Genomic DNA, 22,866 nt, shown 5'->3' on the forward strand with positions numbered 1-22,866 from the left:
GAACGGTGCTGGGTGCCTAGGAGGGACATCCTAGATCCATCCCTCCTGACTGAGTTCCACCGTGGGCATCCCACGCGCCCGGGTCCGCGTCCTCCGGGCCGTCCCCGAGGCCAGGGTCGGCGCACGGCTGGAGCCGCGCGTCAAGGGGGGGGTACTGTCACGGATTCTGCCGAGGCTGCTCCTCCTCCTTGTTCGGGCAGGCTTCGGCGTTCGTCGTCCCCGGAGTACTAGCTGCCACCGTTGAATGTTTCTATGTTTGATTGCTTTTGTCTGTCTATTGCACCTGTGTCCGTTTGTGTCTGATTATGTGTTCTATAAGTTGCCTGTTTTGAATTGGTTAGGTTGTGTGTTGTTTTTCGCATGTCAGTTAGTGCTGCGTGTTTGCTCTGTTTGTTGTTTTGGAGTTTACGCACAGTTTGCGTAATCGCTCGCCTCTGTGTGTTTTTGAGGCCGTTTATTGTATTTTTGCCTAGTGGTTAACTAGTAAACTTTGTTGGACTAAGCTTCGGTGTCCTGCGCCTGACTTCCACACCACACTTACATCAGCCCCTTGACAATCTTGGCAAAGGAGAAATGTTCACTAACAGGGATGTAAACAAATTTGTGAACAAAATTTGAGATAAATAATATGTTTGTGCGTATGGAAAAATTCTGGGATCTTTTATTCAATTAAGCTCATGAAACATGGGACCAACACTTTACATGTTGCGTTTATATTTTTGTTCAGTATATTTTTTTGTATAGGGGAGGGTCACTTTTTTTTTTTACGTTGAGGGAGGGTTTAGGTAAAATATATTTTGCTGAAGGGAGGCCCATTCATTTTCATTTCAGAGAGGTCCGATTTTCTCCATGTAACCCTTATTATAAATAACGTTCACTCCCTAATGTGAATTCAACATAATATCAACAAAACATTTCACCATGTCATTGGATTTAGTTTAAAAGTTGGGTGAAAAAATACAAAGTTCCCTTTAGTTGATGACTTTTTGCAAATCCAATCAGTTTTCCATGTTGATTCAACATCATCACATTTAATTTTTTTGTTGAAATGACATGGAAACTAAGTTGATTCATCCAGTTTTTGCCCAGTGGGTAATCACACAGTGATAAGTAAACATGCCAACCTCTTATTGAGTGTAGGCTACATGTATCAGGGCTCTATAGTGCAACCATTTTACTCGCATATGCGCCTAAATAATTTGCTGTGCGACCTGGGATTTTTATTTAGGCGCACTAGTGCCTAAACATTTTTAGGATTCTAGCTTTAATATCTCAAATATTGTGTGTGCCAAAGAAATTCTACTTAGGCGCACACATGCCCCTTGTAAAAAAGAAACTCAGCGTAGAGCCCTGTGTATATGCATCTCCTTAGACATGGGCTTGATTTGTATGTGTATCCTGATATGTGTACACAAGAGGCATGAGTGAAGCCGTTTATGAATTTGACAAGGCGGGCTTGAGTGTGTGATTAAATGCCACAGTCCCTCAGTGTGCCCTGACCCGCCACAGAAAAACAAGACCTCCCATAAAGTCCTGTTGTCAGGAAGGACAAGTCAGATATGAAATCTGGGAGACAGCTGGGAGGAAACTCAAGATCAGTTACAAGGAGCTGCTCTCACCTTTAAATCCCAAAAAATAGTAAATAGATGTTTTACTTATGCTGTTAAAGCAGCATGTGTTCTATTTTCATTCCAAATGAAAAAATGACACAGAGGTCAAACACATCAAGCAGCTATGACATGAAACCAAACAAACTGATTGAAGTTGTCAGTTCTGATTTTAACTTATGAGCATTGTATTTCCAAGCAGGGAGTCCTTGCATTGCTAAAGACAAATGGGTACAAGGTGTCTGATGACCACATATTATTGGTATCTGCATTCTAAAATACCCCATTGAATGTACCATGATTCATTTAGTATGCAAGCAGAGTTTTTATGACAAATTGCAGGTGCAGGATACATTTCAGGGTTTAAACCTGAGCTGAGCCTTAGGTCACATTACCACTTTCACATTACTGGTCTTCAAAAAGTACCATAGAGAAGTGCCTCAGATCCATAAGCAACTTTGAGCTCAAGTTTATTTTAAATTCCATCTGCTTAACAAAACCCATGTGTCACTTCCAGGCTGCTCCTCTGTGTCTAGGTCTACTCTGGTAACACAGCCTGCCTCAGTATATTATCACATTTCCCGGACCCTTCAAACGACTTTAAACTTAAATGGAACTCTTGAGAGAAAAACAGACACTTGGAGAGCAAATGTCCCCTCAAGTTTACTCCAAACTGGCTGAGTTTTATAGTAGTTTGTGCATAGACACTCTGAAGCACCCCCGAACAGTTGTCTCTAAACTCCATGAGTTACGCCATACTAAATGACACATTACAGAGCCTGTCATAACCTAAAGTGGTTACTAATGTGGTTACATAAAGTATTCTCTAAAAGCTAACATTTAGTGACATGGACTGGAATTGGAAATACACTGGGATATGTTATCAGTGAAGGGTCGTGGACGAGCTCTGAACTGTCTAACCCAGAGAAACCAGGGTTGGCTGCCGAAGGCAGTTGGCTACCGAAACTGTGTTGTGACTTTCAATAAACATTTGCATCTGAGAGACCGTGTGCAAGGCTAAATTCTGAAAGAGGAAATTATTTCATTCTTTCCTTTGCTTCCTTTTTGTCATTATGCATCTGTTTCGCTCCAAATAGCATGGTATTTCTGCTCGTCTTTTTTAAATGACTTCACAAGGATGAGTGGGATGAATTAATGCATATTTTTATTATAAGATATACGATTCCGGTTCTCCTTGGAAAATCAGCTGTACTGGATGGATAAGAGGGTGCATTGTCCCACATTCATCAACGCGTCATGCTAAATATCACTAAATCCTAAATGGAAAACACATACTCACACAGATTTTAGGGACAGACTTCAATAGATAACGCAAACAAATTGCTGAGTGCAGTAATATTCTGGACTCTTCCATTATTTGATCATCAACACCCCTTCTCCATTTCCCTCCTCTCCCATCTCTGTCCTCTCTCTCATGATCTCCTTGAGACACACTTAAACAAAGAGGTCTGTCCCATGGGTGTCTGGGCCAATGACATGGTGGATGAATAAATGCCCTGAAACTCATTGAACGTCCGCCCAGCCAGTCCTTGAATAATTACCCTACGAGCCTCCTGAGGGTAAAGGCACACTGAAAGCAAAGTCATTTAGCTTAATTTTGCCATTTGTCATCGCAATGCTCATTGCCCTCTGTCGCAGCATGTGTGCTAGTCAAGTAACCATGGGGCAACCTTAGGGCTAGCAATAACACTTAACCACCACGGTGCGGCTGTTTTTACTTTCTGCTCATTGTTGCATGGCATGCAAGTGCAACCAAGGCTGCAATGACCCTTGAATCAGGGTGGGTGGTTCCTCTACAAAAGTCTGCTCACACAACCCTCTGATCTCGTCCTACTGTGGTTAGTGTCATGCTCTGCCATTGGTTCTAGTGTTCAAGGATTTTTTTTGCACTATTCCATACACCAAAGTTATTTTGCTAAGGTGCGTGCTTAACAGCAAATATCATGGCCTAGCAGGATACAAGTTATGTTGAACAAGCAAAGCTATTGCAGACATCGAACTATGGAACACTTTTGACCATTTGCATCAGATCATGGTGGATGTCAAATGTTTTACCTTCCTTTGGAAAATCGATTCACTGTGCTGACACAAAGTGGTCACTTTGAGGCAACCCATTCTACAGATGACCGTAATGAATGTACTATAAGCAGCATTTCCTGTAACAGACCAATTCCATCTCTGACACCAAAGGAACCGATGGAACATCACATAAATTGACACCCTATCCCCAAACATTCCGTCACTAAGCTATGTCAGATGCTAAGTGTCCTGCAGTCACATTCCAATGAAGGTACCTTCACACCATTATTCCTAAGGGTCCGCCCACTAAACACCATAACACAAATCATCTTGTCAATGGTGTGACAGTAGGACAGTAGGAAAGTGAAGGAGGACAAATACAGAAACAGACGCTTTTCTTCAAAGAGCCAGTGTAAACATGAATATTTATGTACATAATTTATGCACAGCCTTTATGCCTATCTGTCATTTTGCCAAAGCTGCCATTACATACTCATCCGGGACTCATTTTAATTAGGTGAGGCACATGTGAAAGTTTGGGATGAGAGCTGCTGGTGGCAGGAAGTTGGCATGGCGCCAGAAAAAGCATAATGTGTTTCACCAATTGGCTTCTTGTCTTTACCTGTCTCTGCTTAGGCCCTGCACCAAGAGTCAATCTGCCAAGGGTTTAAGACGGAGCCAGCTAGCATCTGAGATAAAGGGCAGCATGGTTAGTGTCATTATAGCTGCTTCCCTCTGGGGTTCTTGACAACTCAAAGTACCCTTGCTGAATAGAGTTCTACGTTTGGTTTGGCTGGCGATATTGAAAACCATGCAAAAACTGGGCCAGCTCTTTGAGTTCCGCTGGTTTCCTAATGTTTATTTGAAAAATTGCCTCCGGAGAGCAGGACTGAGGAAAACCACTGCCGGGGCTATATTCAGATATAGAATATTCATGAAGTTCAAACCTGCAATGAGCCCATTGTGCAAAAAAGCAGCTAATTTGCACACAAAAGTTATTTCTTTTGGGGAGATTTTTTTGGGGCAATTTGAGCCAAGCAACTTCTAGTAAAAATACTAAAAAAACAAATACTGTTTAAAAAATTGTATTGGAGACTTTCTGCAAATCTGATAGCACATTCCAAGTTGAAGTCATTGGTTAAACTGGTATCTTGACATAACCCCAAGAACAAAAGGAGTTAGCAAAGACTCATTCCTCAAGACAATGATATGGTTTGAGGGTATGTTCAGAGAGAGCATTCAGAGAAGAAGGTTGGGAGTTGCATTGTTATATGATGAAACATTATCATATCTATTACAATAGAGTCCAGACCAAAGATGAAAGTAGAACCTCTATCTTATGACACATTGCCTTGGTCAAATTTCACAAACCCTCAAGTGTGTCCCTTGAGCATTAAGGACAATAGGTGAAGCTAAGTCATGCTCACATTCCAGCACCCTCACGGCATATTTAAAGCTTTAAGCCCATGTGACTGTGAGTAGATTTTTTCCTATCAAACTGGGCAGTATTACTGCATGCCCCTAGCACTTACATTAAATGTACTCTGGGGAGACAATGCTTACATAAAACCTTGAAGTAGCCTACTCCAAATATCAAACTTGACAATCAGCAACAAAAATAAACGTGTGACTCCAATGTTCTATGAATAACAGATGCTGAGGGGAGTCAGTTGTGGACAAAACAAAGGAAATACTGGAACTGTTCTGAAAGCAAGCCCTCTCTTACCCTATTACCTATATACCTGCTATCTTCAGTCACCAGTGAGGTTTTAGCAAAAACATGTGTTGTATAAATAGGGGAGAGTTTTAAACCGACAGTAATTTTTTTTATCTATCCAAAGTGTTTGGAAAGGTGCATGATACCATGTTACTCTAGACTGCCTATGCCTGTCACGCAGACTACGCTCTGAACTTCTGATGAATCGATCTGGACATGATATCAGCCTTCTCTCTGCTAACCATTCACAGTACAAAGGAAGGGAGTAATAATCCCAGGCCAAGACGACCACAAAGTGCCATGTAGAAAATAAATGGCCTTGAATAGACTCAATAAATGAAAGGAATTTAAATTACAATTCATATCAACAATTAATCTCTCTTTGATAGTACTGCACGTTGCCCCACACTTCCACCCTGTCTCTCCCTGTATCTAAAAACCACTGGTGTTGTTATTCTGCTATTGGTATTTCTATGTTAACCAATACTGTTTACTACAGCAACAGAAATACATAGAGGTCTGGCAGCCTCAGGCTCGATCCACCAGGGATATCAGCCAAACAAAGACAAGGGGGGTAGAGAGTAGGCACAAGGGGGGGGCATGAGAGAGGTGTGGGAGGACATGTTTTTGACTAAGGAGGATAGGGTGGGTAGGAATGGAGGGGGAGGACCATTGTGGTGTATGTTTTCTGTGTAACCTGAGCAGCGGAGTACCCCCCACCCCTGCCCATTCCCCCTCCAAAATCTGCATTGTCTGTGAATTGCGTGCCAGGTGTGTGCAGCTGCTGGTTGTTGAACTGTGTTTGAGAGATTTGGGGCAAAGGAAGAAGAATGGGGGGCATTTCAGCAAGATCTCAGAGTCCCTCTGGAATCATTGGGATCTCTGCCAGGGCCGAGATCCTGGCCCAAGAGAGTGGCCCAAGAGAGTGCCATGTGTCCCACAGATGGGCGCTCCAATATGAGGGGACATACTGTACAAACGAGATGGCTAATATTGCCCAAAGTGAGCTCAGGCACTGGCTTTAATGGCATAAAAATTAGACGACCCAGACTAATGCCTATCATCAATATAATGTACTGTTATGCACATTTAAAATGCTAATAGACCGTTAATACCAATGTAATTGACACAGCTGTGGGCTTCATCAAGGATCTGCCATGAGAAAACCACAAGCAAAGAACAGTCACAGTATAACCTACTAAGACATTTGTCAACTATACAAAGACATGTTTGCAACATTCTGTTTTCAAACAGCTGGACGCAAAGCTTTTGGCATACAAACGTCCTTTCCTACAGCCAACAAGGTGTGAAAGTCCTAAGCACTTGCATCCTACTGCCTTTTTCCTGAAATGAACAGGAAAATAAATGTATTCGCAAGAGCTGTATGCATTATGTGGTTTTTCTACATAGTGCTAGATTTGCCCTGAAAGAGTGAGTGCCCTGGTATCTGTCCATGATAAATTCTTCACCCCCTGGATGCACTTGGCTGATTGTTATATACTCTCACGGCCAATTACCATAGTTGATCTCCCCGTCTGACTTTGATAAACAACCAGTATTTTACAGAACGGCGCTAGCTACTCCAAGGCTAAAACTCCCGGTGTAACACATTCCATTCTGATGAAAGAGGTGCCCTGAATAAAACAGTTAAATCTCAAGCAGTTTTTTTGTCGGTTTTCTGGCACGAATGCGGTAAGTCAATGCTGAGGAAATTCCCTCCAAGAGGGCAGGGATAAATCTAACCACTTCATAAAGAGCAGCTGTTCAATATGAAATCCCACACTAAAATCAATAATCCACAGTCTGGAGATACTGTATGCATAGTAAAGCCCTCAGCTCAGGCCGGGGTGGATGCCTGCTCATGCCCTGGCTGCTGGATGCCTCTTTGATATACTGTCTGTGCCTGGTTTATTTATTTACGGCGTGGCAAAGACGTCCAACCAAAATCTAAAGCTATGGGTATGTAACCACAATCAATTGTGGGTGGGCTTACGACGCAAGTATTATGCTTCTAAAGTGCAAGAGATCCAATAGAGAAGGTAAATCCAAACAAACCAAGACTATCTTGTCTTCAGATCAGCACACAGCCGCTAGACCCCTGTCTACAGGTCTAGATGCATTTGGGATTAGGATGACCCCCCTCCTATAATCAAAGCCCAGGTGGAGCAACATGGGGCCCTTAGAAGCCCCTACTCATTGTTTTGGTCCACCCTTCAGCGGGCAACTTCAAATGGTGCAGGGGGGTTGACCGCTTTGGGGCTTCTGTCAGTCTCCGTACTCCTGTCTCACCTCATCATTGCTCAGGGGGCTTATCACAGCAAGGCTCAGGGCCTAACTCCATGGCTCCTTGGCCTTGATCAATGAGCCTCCAGAATGAGAGGTGTCATGGCCGTCTCAGCTCCTGAATGCAGCTGTCAGGGCTGTAGATGTCTGAGGTCAATCAGAATAAATGATCCGGAAGTTTAACGGTTCAATTAATGGTTTGGTAAAGTCCCAGCGCCAAGCAAAAAGTAATTGGCAATGTAAACTGCGATGCTTGGCCAAAAAAGTCTGCTGAGATGTGCTGCAAGTAGATTAGTGCAGAGTGCACCAACAAAAAGTAGACTTTAAGCTTTGTGACATTCATTCTCTTATCTACTCGATATTGAATAGGCCTATCAGTTCAAGAGCATATTTGTGACCAATACCATTTTTTGTGTACATTTTAGTCAGCATTTCCATCAGTATCAGTACTATTTCAAGGCCCTGTTTTAAGCCTCTGGGACAGCACCCTCTCTCTAATGAACACAAAGAGTCAGTATATTTGAATATTTGCATGCCATGGCTAGCTGTCACTCAGGCTAATGCAGTAATGCAGTGTGGACGAGGCCCACAGCTGCACACATCCCAGCTGCCTCTGTACAGCACAAGGCAAATCCACCCAATTTCCACAGCTGCCCATTTCTGTAACGGAAGAGACATGAAGAAAAGATAGGGAAAGTCACGAAAGTTTTGAGCCTATTGGCATTGTATGTTCTCATGGTATTGAGAAGTGTCTGACTGCTGGAGCTAGAATAACATTGTACAGCTAAACTTCTGTTCTTTCAGTCTTGGCCTCAAAAAAGAAGAGTTCATTTTACAGATTATGCTTTTCCTCTGTGAGAAAGCACAGCTTGGATATAATAATTAATCTGAAGCATTGCTGGGAGCCTGAGAGTTTGCTTTAGGATAAACTCAAATCAAATCAAATTTTATTGGTCACATACCTATATTTAGCAGATGTTATTGCGGGTGTAGCGAAATGATTGTGTTCCTAGCTCCAACAGTGCAGTAGTAACTAACAATTCACAATAATACACACAAATCTAAAAGTAAAAGAATGGAATTAAGAAATATATAAATATTAGGACGAGCAATGTCGGAGTGGCATTCACAAAAATACAGTCGAATAGAACACAGTATATACATATGAAATGAGTAAAGCAGTATGTAAACATTATTAAAGTGACTAGTGTTCCATTATTAAAGTGACCAGTGATTCCATGTCTATGTATATAGGGCAGCAGCCTCTAAGGTGCAGGGTTGAGTAACAGGGTGGTAGCCAGCTAGGGATGGCTATTTAACAGTCTGATGGCCTTGAGATAGAAGCTGTTTTTCAGTCTCTCGGTCCCAGCTTTGATGTACCTGTACTGACCTCGCCTTCTTGATGATAGCGGGGAGAACAGGCCGTGGCTCGGGTGTTTGATGTCCTTGATGATCTTTAGGGCCTTCCTGTGACATCGGGAGCTGTAGGTATCCTGGAGGGCAGGCAGTGTGCCCCTGGTGATGCGTTGGGCAGACCGCACCACCCTCTGGAGAGCCCTGCTGCGTGCGGTGCAGTTGCCGCACCAGGCGGTGATACAGCCCGACAGGATGCTCTCAATTGTGCATCTGTAAAAGTTTGTGAGGGTCTTAGGGGCCAAGCCGAATTTGTTCAGCCTCCTGAGGTTGAAGAGGCGCTGTTGCGCCTTCTTCACAACACAGTCTGTGTGGGTGGACCATTACAGATTGTCAGTGATGTGTACGCCGAGGAAACTGAAGCTTTTCACATTCTCCACTGCGGTCCCGTCGATGTGGATAGGGGCGTGCTCCCTCTGCTGTTTCCTCTGCTACATCGGCAGGATAGAACGGCTGACTCCGGTAAGACAAGGGGTGGCGGTCTGTGTATATTTGTAAACAACAGCTGGTGCATAAAATCTAATACTAAGGAAGTCTCAAGGTTTTGCTCGCCTGAGGTAGAGTATCTGATGATAAGCTGTAGACCATACTATATACCAAGATAATTTTCATCTATATTTTTTGTAGCTTCTATTTCCCACCACAAACCGATGCTGGCACTAAGATTGCACTCAATTAGCTGTATAAGGCCATAAGCAAACAGGAAAACGCTCATCCAGAGGCAGCGCTCCTAGTGGCCGGGGACTTCAATGCAGAGAAACTTTAATCCGTTCTACCTAATTTCTACCAGCATGTTAAATGTGCAACCACAGGAAAAAAAACTCTAGACCACCTTTACTCCACACAGAGAGATGCGTAAATAGCTCTCCCTCGCCCTCCATTTCGCAAATCTGACCATAACTCTATCCTCCTGATTCCTGCTTATAAGCAGAAAGTAAAGCAGGAAGCACCAGTGACTCGGTTAATAAGGAAGTGGTCAGATGACGCAGATGCTAAGCTACAGGACTGTTTTGCTAGCACAGACTGGAATATGTTCCGGGATTCTTCCGATAGCATTGAGGAGCACACCACATCAGTCACTGGCTTCATCAATAAGTGCATCGATGACGTCGTCCCCACAGTGACCGTACGTACATACCCCAAACAGAAGCCATGGATTACAGGCAACATCCTCACTGAGCAAAAGGGTAGAGCTGCCGCTTTCAAGGAGCGGGACTCTAACCCGGACGCTTATAAGAAATCCCGCTATGCCCTCCGACGAACCATCAAACAGGCAAAGAGTCAATACAGGACTAAGATTGAATCGTACTACACCGGCTCCGACGCTCGTCAGATGTGGCAGGGCTTGCAAACTATTACAGACTACAAAGGGAAGCACAGCCGCGAGCTGCCCAGTGACACAAGCCTACCAGACGAGCTAAATCACTTCTCTGCTCGCTTCGAGGCAAGCAACACTGAAGCATGCATGAGAGCATCAGCTGTTCCGGATGACTATGTGATCACGCTCTCCGTAGCCGATGTGAGTAAGACTTTTAAGCAGGTCAACATTCACAAGGCCGCAGGGCCAGACGGATTACCAGGACGTGTACTGTGAGCACGCGCTGAACAACTGGCAAGTGTCTTCACTGACATTTTCAACATGTCCCTGACTGAGTCTGTAATACCAACATGTTTCAAGCAGACCACCATAGTCCCTGTGCCCAAGAACACTAAGATAACCTGCCTAAATGACTACCGACCCGTAGCACTCACATCTGTAGCCATGAAGTGCTTTTAAAGGCTGGTCATCGCTCACATCAACACCATTATCCCAGAAACCCTAGACCCACTCCAATTTGCATACCGCCCCAAAAGATCCACAGATGATGCAATCTCTATTGCACTCCACACTGCCCAAGAGGAACACCTACGTGAGAATGCTAATCATTGACTACAGCTCAGCGTTCAACACCATAGTGCCCTCAAAGCTCATCACTAAGCTAAGGACCCTGGGACTAAACACCTACCTCTGCAACTGGATCCTGGACTTCCTGATGGGCCGCCCCCCAGGTGGTAAGGGTAGGTAACAACACATCTGCCACGCTGATCCTCAACACGGGGGCCCCTCAGGGGTGCGTGCTCAGTCCCCTCCTGTACTCCCTGTTCACCCATGACTGCATGGCGAGGCACGACTCCAACACCATCATTAAGTTTGCCAACGACACAACAGTGGTAGGCCTGATCACCGACAATGATGAGAGCCTATAGGGAGGAGGTCAGAGACCTGGCCAGGATAACAACCTCTCCCTCAACGTGATCAAGACAAAGGAGATGATTGTCGACTACAGGAAAAAAGAGGACTGAGCACGCTCCCATTCTCATCAACGGAGCTGTAGTGGAACAGGTTGAGAGCTTCAAGTTCCTTGGTGTCCACATCACCAACAAACTATCATGGTCCAAACACACCAAGACAGTCGTGAAGAGGGCACGACAAAGCCTATTCCCCCTCAGGAGACTGAAAAGATTTGGCATGGGTCCTCAGATCCTCAAAAATGTCTACAGCTGCACCATCGAGAGCATCCTGACTGGTTGCATCACCGCCTGGTATGGCAACTGCTTGGCCTCCGACCGCAAGGCACTACAGAGGGTAGTGCGTACGGCCCAGTACATCACTGGGGCCAAGCTTCCTGCCATCCAGGACCTCTATACCAGGCGGTGTCAGAGGAAGGCCCTAAAAATTGTCAAAGACTCCAGCCACCCTAGTCATAGACTGTTCTCTCTGCTACCGCACGGCAAACGGTACCGGAGCTCCAAGTCTAGGTCCAAAAGGCTTCTTAACAGCTTCTACCCCCAAGCCATAAGACTCCTGAACAGATAATCATGGCTACCTGGACTATTTGCATTGTTGGTAATCAGGCCTACTACTGTTGTGTCGTCTGCAAACTTGATGATTGAGTTAGAGGCATGCGTGGCCACGCAGTCATGGGTGAACAGGGAATACAGGAGGAGGCTGAGCACAAACCCCTGTGTTGAGGATCAGCGAAGTGGAGATGTTGTTTCCTACCTTCACCACCTGGGGGCGGCCCGTCGGGAAGTCCAGGACCCAGTTGCACAGGGCGGGGTTCAGACCCAGAGCCCCGAGCTTAATGATAAGCTTGGAGGGTACTATGGTGTTGAAGGCTGAGCTATAGTCAATGAACAGCATTCTTACATAGGTATTCCTCTTGTCCAGATGGGATAGGGCAGTGTGCAGTGCGATGGCGATTGCATCGTCTGTGGATCTATTGGGGCGGTAAGCAAATTGAAGTGGGTCTAGGGTGTCAGGTAAGGTAACTAGCCTCTCAAAGCACTTCATGATGACAGAAGTGAGTGCTACGGGGCGATAGTCATTTAGTTCAGTTACCTTTGCTTTCTTGGGGACAGGAACAATGGTGGACTTGAAGCAAGTGGGGACAGCATACTGGGAGAGGGAGAGGTTGAATATGTCTATAAACACTCCAGCCAGCTGGTCTGCGCATGCTCTGAGGATGCGGCTAGGGATGCTGTCTGGTCCGGCAGCCTTGCGAGGGTTAACACGCTTAAATGTCTTACTCACGTAGGCCACGGAGAACGAGAGCCCACAGTCCTTGGGAGCGGTCCGCATCGGTGGTAGTGTGTTATCCTCAAAGCGGGCAAAGAAGGTGTTTAGCTTGTCCGGGAGCAAGATGTTGGTGTCTGCGACATGGCTGGTTTTCCCTTTGTAATCCGTGATTGTCTGTAGACGCTGCCACATACATCTCGTGTCTGAGCCGTTGAATTGCGACTCCACTTTGTCTCTGTACTGACGTTTTGCCTGTTTGATTGCCTTACGGAGGGAATAACTACACTGTTTGTATTCGACCATATTCCCAGTCACCTTGCGATGGTTAAATGTGGTGGTTCGCGCTTTCAGTTTTGCGCGAATGCTGCCATCTATCCACGATTTCTGGTTTGGGTAGGTTTTAATAGTCACAGTGAGAACAACATCCCCTATACACTTCCTGATGAACTCAGTCACTGTGTCCGTGTATACGTCAATGTTATTCTCAGAGGCTACCCGGAACATGTCCCAGTCCGCGTGATCAAAACAATCTTGAAGCATGGATTCCAATTGGTCAGACCAGCATTGAATAGACCTTAGCACGGGTACTTCCTGTTTGAGTTACTGCCTATAGGAAGGGAAGAGCAAAATGGAGTCGTGATCTGATTTGCCGAAGGGAGGGCAGGGGAGGGCCTTGTAGGCATCCCGGAAGGGGGAGTAGCAGTGGTCGAGTGTTTTTCCAGCGCAAGTACTACACGAGGGACCAGTATGAAAAAATGGATAAGAGCGTCTGCTAAATGACTCAAATGTAAATGTCAATGTGTTGATAAAACTTCGGTAGCGTTTTCCTCATATTTGCTATGTTAAAATCCCCAGCTACAATAAATGCGGCTTCAGGATATGTGGTTTCCAATTTGCATAAAGTCCAGTGTAGTTCCTTGAGGGCCATCGTGGTATTGGCTTGAGGGGGAATATACACGGCTGTGACTATAACCGAAGAGAATTATCTTGGGAGGTAATACGGTCTGCATTAGATTGTGAGGTATTCTAGGTAGGGTGAACAAAAGGACTTGAGTTTCTGTACGTTATCACAATCACACCATGAGTGGTTAATCATGAAACATACACCACTGCCTTTCTTCTTCCCGGAGAGTTCTTTATTCCTGTCTACGCGATGTACTGAGAACCCAGCTGGCTGTATGGACGGGGACAGTATATCCGGAGAGAGCCATGATTCCGTGAAACAAAGTATGTTACAGTCCCTGATGTCTCTCTGGAAGGAGATCCTCACCCTGAGCTCATCTACTTTATTGACCAGAGACTGAACATTAGCGAGTAATATACTCGGAAGCGGTGGATGGTGTGCACGCCTCCTGAGTCGGACTAGAAGTCCACTCCGAATACCTCTTCTCCGCCGGCGGCGTCTTGGAGCAGCCTCTGGGATAAGTTCAATTGCCTTGGGGGGTACGAACAAAGGATCCAATTCGGGAAAGTCATATTCCTGGTGGTAATGCTGGTGAGTTACTGCCACTCTGATATCCAAAAGTTATTTCCGGCTCTATGTAATAACACAAAAAACTTTCTGGGCTAATAATGTAAGAAATAACACAAAGAAAAACAAAATACTGCAAAGTTGCTTCGGAGCTAGAAGCAGAGCTGCCGTGTCTGTCGGCGCCATCATTAAGGATTAATGTTTATCTATTTAGACCAGTTGTCACCAACTTTTTCTGAGTCAAGATCACTTTCACAGTCAAAAAACAAGCCGAGATCTACTGCTCAGATTTTTATTTAAAGGTGAATAAAAAAAATTAACATTAAACTAATAAAAAAAGTGCTGTAGGAATGAGGTTTGTGCAGGAGGTCTAATACATTATAACAGCATATTTTGGCTATATGCCTGGCCTGCCAATATTGTTCTTCTCAGACCATAGTATATTTCAAAACTCTAGCTTTGATAACAAAATAGATCAGTTGGTGTAGCACTTGCGAGGCACAGCTGAGCCTAAATTGAAATAATTTGCAAATAATTTGCTTTTTTTATTTTACTGGACTGATGCTACCTGCATCTGATGGTCATGGTGCTTTCAAGACAACTGGGAACTCTGAAAAAACGAGGTCAAATCCTGACGTCAGCGAACTTCAGGTCGGAAAGTCGGAGCTCTAGAAAGATGCCCGAGTTTCTGAGTTAGATGACCGTTCAAAACAATTTTCCCCAGTCGGATCTCATTTTTTTCCCAATGTCACAGTTGTCTTGAACGTCAGAAGTCGGAGATTTCAAAGTTTCCAGTTGTCTTGAACACGGCATTAGTCTCAGCAGAGGGAGGGAGAGAGCAGCAGAGGGTCCCCCTCTAACGGGCCCTGCCTGCTCTCTCCTTCCTTTCCTCCGGTGAGAATGACCAGAAAGAGGGGACACAGTCTTCCAGCTGATAGCGAAACTCGAGTCGCACCGCATCTGCCTCAGGCACAAATTCATGTTGTTCCTATGACCAGAGAAAGTGAAATATCGATATTAAAATAAGACACGACGAGGCGAGCTGCTAATAATAATAAAAACGCTGGGCTATCGATACACTTGGCTACTCATTCATTGCAGCTGCAGCGCAAGTGGAAGTAGAGAGAAGCACGTTTTATGTTTTGTAATAGCGTTGAATAAAAACAGTTTTGACAGTGCTGATTAAAACTTAGACATGAACTCACTCATAAACACTGCAGCTCTTTGCTGTATTCTTTGACAGTCTCTCTCTGGTCATGGTTTTAAAAGTTATTACATCTCACGTAGGCTAGTTTCAAACTTTGCTGTGGCCAGGGTCTTGGAAGCTGTCGAAGCTGTAGGTAAGCATGGTGATTTGAGCTATCCGATTGGCCAGCACACTCGATTTAGCCACAGATCTCCTGGTCCGCCGGGTAGGCGGAGTTGATCTTTTCAGACAAATTAAATGGTTTAAAATGGGAACACTCCGCCAACAGCGCAACACAATCGACTAGGAATGCCGGTTGGCATGACATGTTGGTGACCACTGATTTAGAACATCCAGAATGAATTACCCTGTTGCTGCCCCCTGTTGGATGTCTATGACATTACATCATATGGTGACTGAAGTGACGATTAACATTCAATTGCATTATGCTCTAATGAGCATGCTGAGTTCCCCCATTAGCAAGTGACATGTCAATATCTCATCCAGGGGTCTGGTTAATGACATTATATCTTATCTAGATGTACGTCAGAGAACCACTAGCAGCTGTGTATTACTATGCCATGAATGTTTACATTCATGATGAATAGTGTGTAATCTGGGGAGCTGTTCAAATGGATTTTAGGGAGGGCTGAGGGCTCCTTTCCTCACTAAAATATTGACTGCCAAAACAAAGAAAGGTTTTATTCCATCTCAAAAAACTCTCTCTCGCTCTCTCCCCCCTCTTTCTAGAAGAGGGACATCATTGAAGATGTGAAGAGAACATCTTCCTCTACCAAAGATCCTTTAAAAAGGTCCATTGATTTTCCTTCTGTTGTTTTAAAAGCTTCCTTTCAGATGCCTTCTTTAATTTAATTTTTTGGGTCATCTGAGTTCAGTCCTGAATACATACTTAAAGGACTGTAATAATTCTGAATATTAAGCTGCAGGAGAAGCAGGGCTCCATTGTTGATGAACCTAGTAGTGTGCAAAGACTGGTCTCTGAGGGGGAACAGCATCCCATTGTGCTTCCATCAGCAGAGGTCAGGGGGTGCTCCATCAAGCAGGAAACGGGTTGCTTAATGAGTGGGCATAGGCCTACTAAGGCTCCTATGATGGAGGGGCCAGTAATGTACTTCCATATTCCAATGATGGCTTAATTTGAAGTCCATTATTTCCTTCATCTGAATTATTATTAGAATCTATTCGGAACAATGCATCAAGAAATATGGAGAGAAATGCAACCCTATATGCAATCATATAAATAACGGCAGGTTTTGTATCATTCAAAGAAAACCAGGCCTGTTTTCCCTGCTTATCATTCAAAGAAAGCCAGGCCTGTTTTCCCTGCTCAGTGAGCACTACTTTCTTGTTCTTTTTTGGATGATTTGGTTCTCTAAAACTTCATTAAAGAATCTCCAACCTTAGGAGCCTGATTATAGATTCTGTGTCAGTTACTGTTAGTCCTGAAATGACCTCATGTTTTTGAGTAAAAGGCAGGAACAGACTAGGCATGCATGCTCAATATCAATTATGTTTTACCTGTATGTTTCAATATTTACACAGTAGGCCCATTTTGTTGAATTCCTTGTATGGAAATGCAGTTATCTTCTATTAAGAATTGTTTTATACAAGTGACTTAAAAACGCCTAAATGAGGATGGGAGTCCTACTCACAACTGTCCCTGTTTAGAGGCTCCAGAGGGGCCAAGGGTTTCTATCTCTAGTCAATCATCCAAAAACAAACAGCTTTACCCCATCTCCCAGGGGGGCGAGGAGGATTAAGTGGAGGTGACCCAATTAAGACAAGGTTAAATGAGGAGAAAACAGGGATCGGAGGCTAAATTAGGGATAAGGCCAGAGCAGAGTGAGTGTTGTCCTGTTTTGAAGTGGTGGAGGGAGAGGGGGAGAATGAGAGGGGGGAGGAGAGGGAGGGCCACACCATACTCAGGTAGATAAATGAATAGGTGAGTGTCAGCGGAAGTGTTTCCCCTATATGCATTTAGCAGCGGCATACCAGGATATGCATTTTGCAGCTGCACACCATGTGGATTCAGTGGATGGGGAGGAAAGGTTGTGGGGGCCTGGTGACCAGCAGGGTCATACCATGAAAAGGGCACTCACACACACTGTTAAGGTGAGCTGCACTTAGTAAATGCAACACTCAAGCCCAACCCATCTTCACTTGGAGCTTGCATGCATGCACACACACATACACACACACTTGCACGCACAAATACAAACTCCCTGTCCTGGAGTTCCTTATGATTTTTTATCAATGCAGGCACAGTGCACACATCATTTTATTATGTAACACATAACACAGCTTATATATTTTTTTAAAGGCCCGTGGTCCAGGAGATGAAAAACACAGATATGCCATTTATAGCTGTGGAAAAACAACTCCTAATCAAACAACTTAAACCTCTTGGTCGTTGGAGAGGGCTGTCTGAAATTTAGAACCAGCACATATCATATGATAATATTGGTGAGCAAAATATGTTTATATTGCAAAAACACAACAAGGTTTAATACCCAGAATTCCAGATTTAACAAGTGCATGTGATGATTGATAACGTGATTTCATAGTCACGCTGGCCAAGGTGCCAACTTAGCAACGGTAATTAAAACGGTATAACTAATGAATAGGCCACTTAAATTCATAAAAAACGAGTTACTAGTTTGGGAAAAGGGACGCTTTTTCATTTCCCAAAAACATGCGCCTCCAACAGTTCACATTTCAACATTTGCATTTTGTACAGTTGCACTTCCTCTTCAAATGAGCTACAAAATCTTAACTCAGAGTGTAGCCTATTATTGCTAAATAACTGTCCACAGCTTCGCAGAACTGTCAAATCTAGGCTACTAGGTTTTAATGTGACGAAATAAATTCAATTTTACATTAAAAACTGCCAAATATCGAAAGCTAAGGTTAGGCTGCTACAGCATCCCTCACTCAGTCGAAGTACATCCCATTCAAACTACCCGTTGTAAACATTCGTTAAATCCACGAGAAAAGTTTCCCAAAATCTAAAACACAGAAAAATTACGTTATTTGTCTTACTTACCATTCCAGCTGAGGGAACAAATAAGAAGAAACACCAATATGAACGAGTTCTTTGGGAAAGCCATGCTGTTTCTCCCGTCTTATCCAGTCCTTTTAAAATGAAACGTAGTTAGTCAACTTGGTCCGCGCGCACAAAGAGAGAGTGAGGCTGTCTGGACGGCTGTGAAGGAAAGGGAGGGAGGGAGTCATGTTGCAGAAAAAGGTTTGTCGACTATTGTACTGTCTGTAGGAGGAATACATTTTGGATTTCCAAATTCCATCCCCCCTTCCTCTTGTATTTAGTGGGTAACACGAGTATTTTTCTTGCGAGAAAATGTATATATTACAGTAGGGACGCTAAGCCTACCATCATTGCCTGGAATAACACCTCATAGCCGAAATGGTATTCTCTCATTTGGCAATATTTACATTGTGGTGTATAAGGAACTATGTGCTTTGATCAATTAGAAAATATGATTTATTGTGTGCATTCACCCTAAACCATTTCTATGAGGATACAGCTCATAAATATCATCAGCTAATGTAATAATACAATCATGTAATGCAAGGACATAAAAGGATTGGAACAATGAATTAACATTCTATCCCATTAAAATAACCCTTTGTTCTCTCAATAGGTAGAAATACTTTACATTTGAAGAATATTGGAAGAAATACATTGGCCACCAATGGGTCCTTGTAAACATAGTAGTGGCCCCAACTCTCAACCATAGGAAAGGGGCTTCTCAGGGGCAGATTAGCTTGCAGGTCGTTAACAACCTCTGCTGTTTTCATCACTGGACTGTCACCTCAGCTAACAGCTGCAGCAGAGAGGCGCTCCAGAGTGAGGCTGCCACTCCAGCTGTCCTGCAGGGTCGGGTCCCCCTCTATAGATCACTACTAGCCTGGCCTGGGACACAGTGCAGGGGAATATAGGGTTACAAATGGAGGGAAAATTAACCCATAGGGCAGAAATTAAGAACAGTCTTCAGTGGCGGTTATAGAGCTATGTTGAAGAATAGATGTAACAGGACACAATATGTTTTGTTTTTACCTTATTTTATGCAGTGCAGGATATCTTGTTCAGCAATACATTTTCCTTTTGATGTATTAAAGCATTCAATCTCCTCAATGATAGTGTATTTAGACTTCTAAATCATATTTAGACTTTATTTAGACTTTTAAGAAGGACCACATCTGAAATAACGGTAAACAATTAGTGAATGTTTAGTTTTTACTCAAGATGTTCCATTTACAAAATGGGCTCTAGAGGTACCGTCTACACTGACAAAGGTACTGTCAGTGTAGTTAAGGTCACCTTCTACATCCATCACACACTCCGCATGCATCACACTGTGTGAGTGTGTTTGTTCACCTGCAGATGCGAACACACTCATCACTGTACACAGCAGTAATTCACCCTGCTACCACCCCTGCCAAGTGCACCAAATCTGGGCCAGTGGATTTAGAAAGAGCGCACAAAGGCAGCGTGTAGCACAGTCCCTTGAGGCAAGGTACAGTCTATAGAGCAGATAAGGCAAATCTGAAGCAAATTAGAAAAAGCCTTTGAAGTGGACCCAGAGCCCCCCCTCTGAAATCCCTTATTTTCCCTGTGATAGAGGCAGAAAAAGACGATTCCATGTTGGAATTTCATTTTCTCCATCTCAAATCAATTGTCTCTTGCCACCTCTGTCCATCTATCCCTCTCTCTATTGCTCTCCCTCCCTCTCTTTCTCTCTCTCTCTCTCCCCCTGTTGTATCAGAGTTTCCCATCTGTCTCTCACACTAATGTGTAAACGGAGAGCAAACAGAGAGGGAGGGGGGAGATAGGAGGGGGTGACGGTGACGGTGAGGATTTAATGGTCAAACACCATTAATACACCCACTGATTACTTTACCAGGAGACAGGTGCCAGTTCAGATGATCTGCACACTCTCGTTAAGTCTCCAAGTTGACTTTTCCAGAATGATTGTGGGCTTGAAAGAAATGCGTGATTTTTGTTGACTCAAGTACAAGTATCTCAAGATCATTGTGACAAAGCAGGTTGTCACTCCAGTAAAATTAGGTTCAAAAGTACAGCTGGACCGATACCTCAAATCAATAAATGACTTATTCAAAAACTGACAGGTTGACAAGAGGTTGAAACTCAGTCAACAATACATGAAAGATAAACTGAAGTTTCTATCTCACTACAATATTTGTGATTTCCTGTCTCTTGGACATATTTTTGTAGAAAGAAATGGTTAATGGTGAATAAGATTAAAAAGTTGTCACGGTTTCGGCCGAGGCTGCCTCTCTCCCTTGTTCGGGCAGGCTTCGGCGTTCGTCGTCTCCGGAATTCTAGCTGCCACCGATTGATGTTTCATGTTCGTTTGCTTTTGTCTGTTTGTTTCTACACCTGTTTCTGTTTTGTAGTAATTAGTGTCCTATAAGTTTCTCGTTGTGTTTGTCTTGTGTTGTGTGTGATTGTTACCGTCAGTCTGTGTATTGCTCGGTTGAGCGTTATTTTCTCCACTGTTTGCTGGAGCGTTCGTTGCACTTGTGTGTGCACTTATTTCTTCCTGACGCACCTGTTTGTGCGCATTGTCTTTTCGCCTTCGATGCGTATTTTGCTGTCAGGCTTATTTCGTCCTGTTGCCTGTGTTTAGGCAGGAATACAGCTTTTTGGAATTCAGTCTGCTTCCTGCGTTTGATTCCTACACCACACCTACAACACGACCTGACAGAATCACACACCATACAGTATGGAATCAGCAGGAGCCGAAGCAGCACATTCAAGACTGGAAACCCAGGTTCGGGAACAGCAAGAGCAGCTCCTGCAGATGGGGGCCGCCCTGCAGGAGGTGATGACCACCCTCCGAGGCTGGGGTCCGCCTCCACCGCCAGCCGCCCTGCCAGCACCATCGGCCAGCCCACCCAGTCCAGCGCCGGAACCTCGCGGGAGTCCGACTATCTCTCCCGAGGTCCTACGACGGGACCGCAGCTGGGTGTCAGGGATTCCTGCTCCAGGTAGAGCTGTACCTGGCCACAGTACATCCGGCACCTTCAGGGCATGAGAGCGTGTCCGCCTGATCTCCTGCCTGGCGGTAAAGCGTTGGAGTGGGCCAACGCGGAGTGGAGGAAGATCGACGCCACGACTATTACATACACCGAGTTCTCCCGCCGCTTTAGGGGCGGTGTTGAAAACATCATCCCCCGGAGGGGAAAGCGGCGAGAGCGTCTGGTCTTCCTCAGGCAGGGGAGGAGGAGTGCCCAGGAATTCGCACTCGAATTCCGTACTCTAGCGGCAGATGCAGGGTGGAATGAGCGGGCCCTCATCGATCTATACCGATGTAGCCTCAGAGAGGACGTCCGTCGGGAGCTGGGCCTGTAGGGACACCAGTCTCACTTTCGACCAGCTGGTCGACATGTCAATCAGGTTAGATAACCTATTGGCTACCCGCGGACGTCCTGAGGGGGGTCCGTCCATTCCATCCTCCAGCGCATCCGAGCCGTGTCCTATGGAGCTCGGGGCGCTGGCGCTAGAGATAGGAGGAGTCGGCAGACTAGGGGGTCCATCCACTGCACCAACTGTGGTCGGGGAGGACACACCGCGGCTAGGTGCTGGGGATGGCCTCCTAGGGGAGATGACGACAGGTCCCGCACTGGGGATTCCTTCCAGGTGAGTAGGCGCCCCCACTCACCCAGAGCTCTCTGTTGCCCATTTCTGTATGCCTGTATGTTTTCCACAGGTAGCACCTCATGCCCAGCATAAGGCGCTGGTAGATTCAGGCGCAGCTGGGAATTTTATTGATAAAAAGTTTTGTTTAGCGTTAGGGGATTCCCCTCCTTCCTGTTGATGTTCCTTTTCCCGTTCACGCCCTAGATAGTCGTCCGTTGGGTACGGGCTTGATCAGGGAGGTCACGGCGCCACTTAGGATGTGTGCGCAGGGGGATCATCAGGAGATGATTCAGCTGTTCCTGATTGACTCTCCTGCGTATCCGGTGGTGCTGGGCATGCCCTGGTTGAGTACCCATAACCCAGTGATTTCGTGGCAGGAGAGGGCTCTGATGGAGTGGTCTGCTCAGTGTGTGGGTAGATGTTTGGGCGTTTCCGTAGGGGCTACCTCGGTGGAGAGTCCGAAACCAGGTGCCCGCATTGCACATTCCACCTGAGTATGGGGATTTGGCTATCGCGTTTAGTAAGGCGAGGGGCGCGAGTTGCCACCCCATAGGCAGGGGGATTGTGCGATAAACCTTCAGGCAGGAGCTGCGCTCCCACGGAGTCATGTGTATCCTCTGTCTCAGGAGGAGAAGAAAGCTATGGAGATTTACATAGACGGAATCGCTGAGACAAGGATACATACGGCCGTCCACTTCCCCAGCGTCCTCGAGTTTCTTTTTTCGTGAAGAAGAAGGATGGTGGTTTGCGTCCGTGCATCGATTACCGTGGTCTCAATCAGATTACGGTGAAGTATAGTTATCCACTCCACGCTGATTGCGACCATGACTGAGTCGTTGCATGGGGCGCTTTCTTCACGAAATTAGATCTCAGGAGCGCGTACAACT

The 22,866-nt window shown here is 45.1% G+C and overlaps 1 protein-coding gene across 3 annotated transcripts in view; it reads right to left on the bottom strand.

Moving 5' to 3' along the window:
* Positions 1 to 18,543, bottom strand: part of LOC121551973 (cell surface glycoprotein MUC18) — a 74,212-nt gene extending 55,669 nt beyond the window's left edge. The window contains exon 1 of one of the 3 annotated variants that reach the window (XM_041864655.2): positions 18,341 to 18,543. In XM_041864655.2, coding sequence (XP_041720589.1) covers positions 18,341 to 18,404 — 64 coding nt within the window. In that variant the 5' untranslated portion in view covers positions 18,405 to 18,543. The remainder of the gene's footprint in view (positions 1 to 18,340) is intronic. The other 2 variants (XM_041864653.2, XM_041864654.2) reach the window with 2 other exon arrangements.
* Positions 18,544 to 22,866: the final 4,323 nt, after the last annotated feature.

This window comes from Coregonus clupeaformis, chromosome 35 (assembly GCF_020615455.1).
Source record: "Coregonus clupeaformis isolate EN_2021a chromosome 35, ASM2061545v1, whole genome shotgun sequence".
In the NCBI taxonomy this organism is placed as follows: domain Eukaryota; kingdom Metazoa; phylum Chordata; class Actinopteri; order Salmoniformes; family Salmonidae; genus Coregonus; species Coregonus clupeaformis.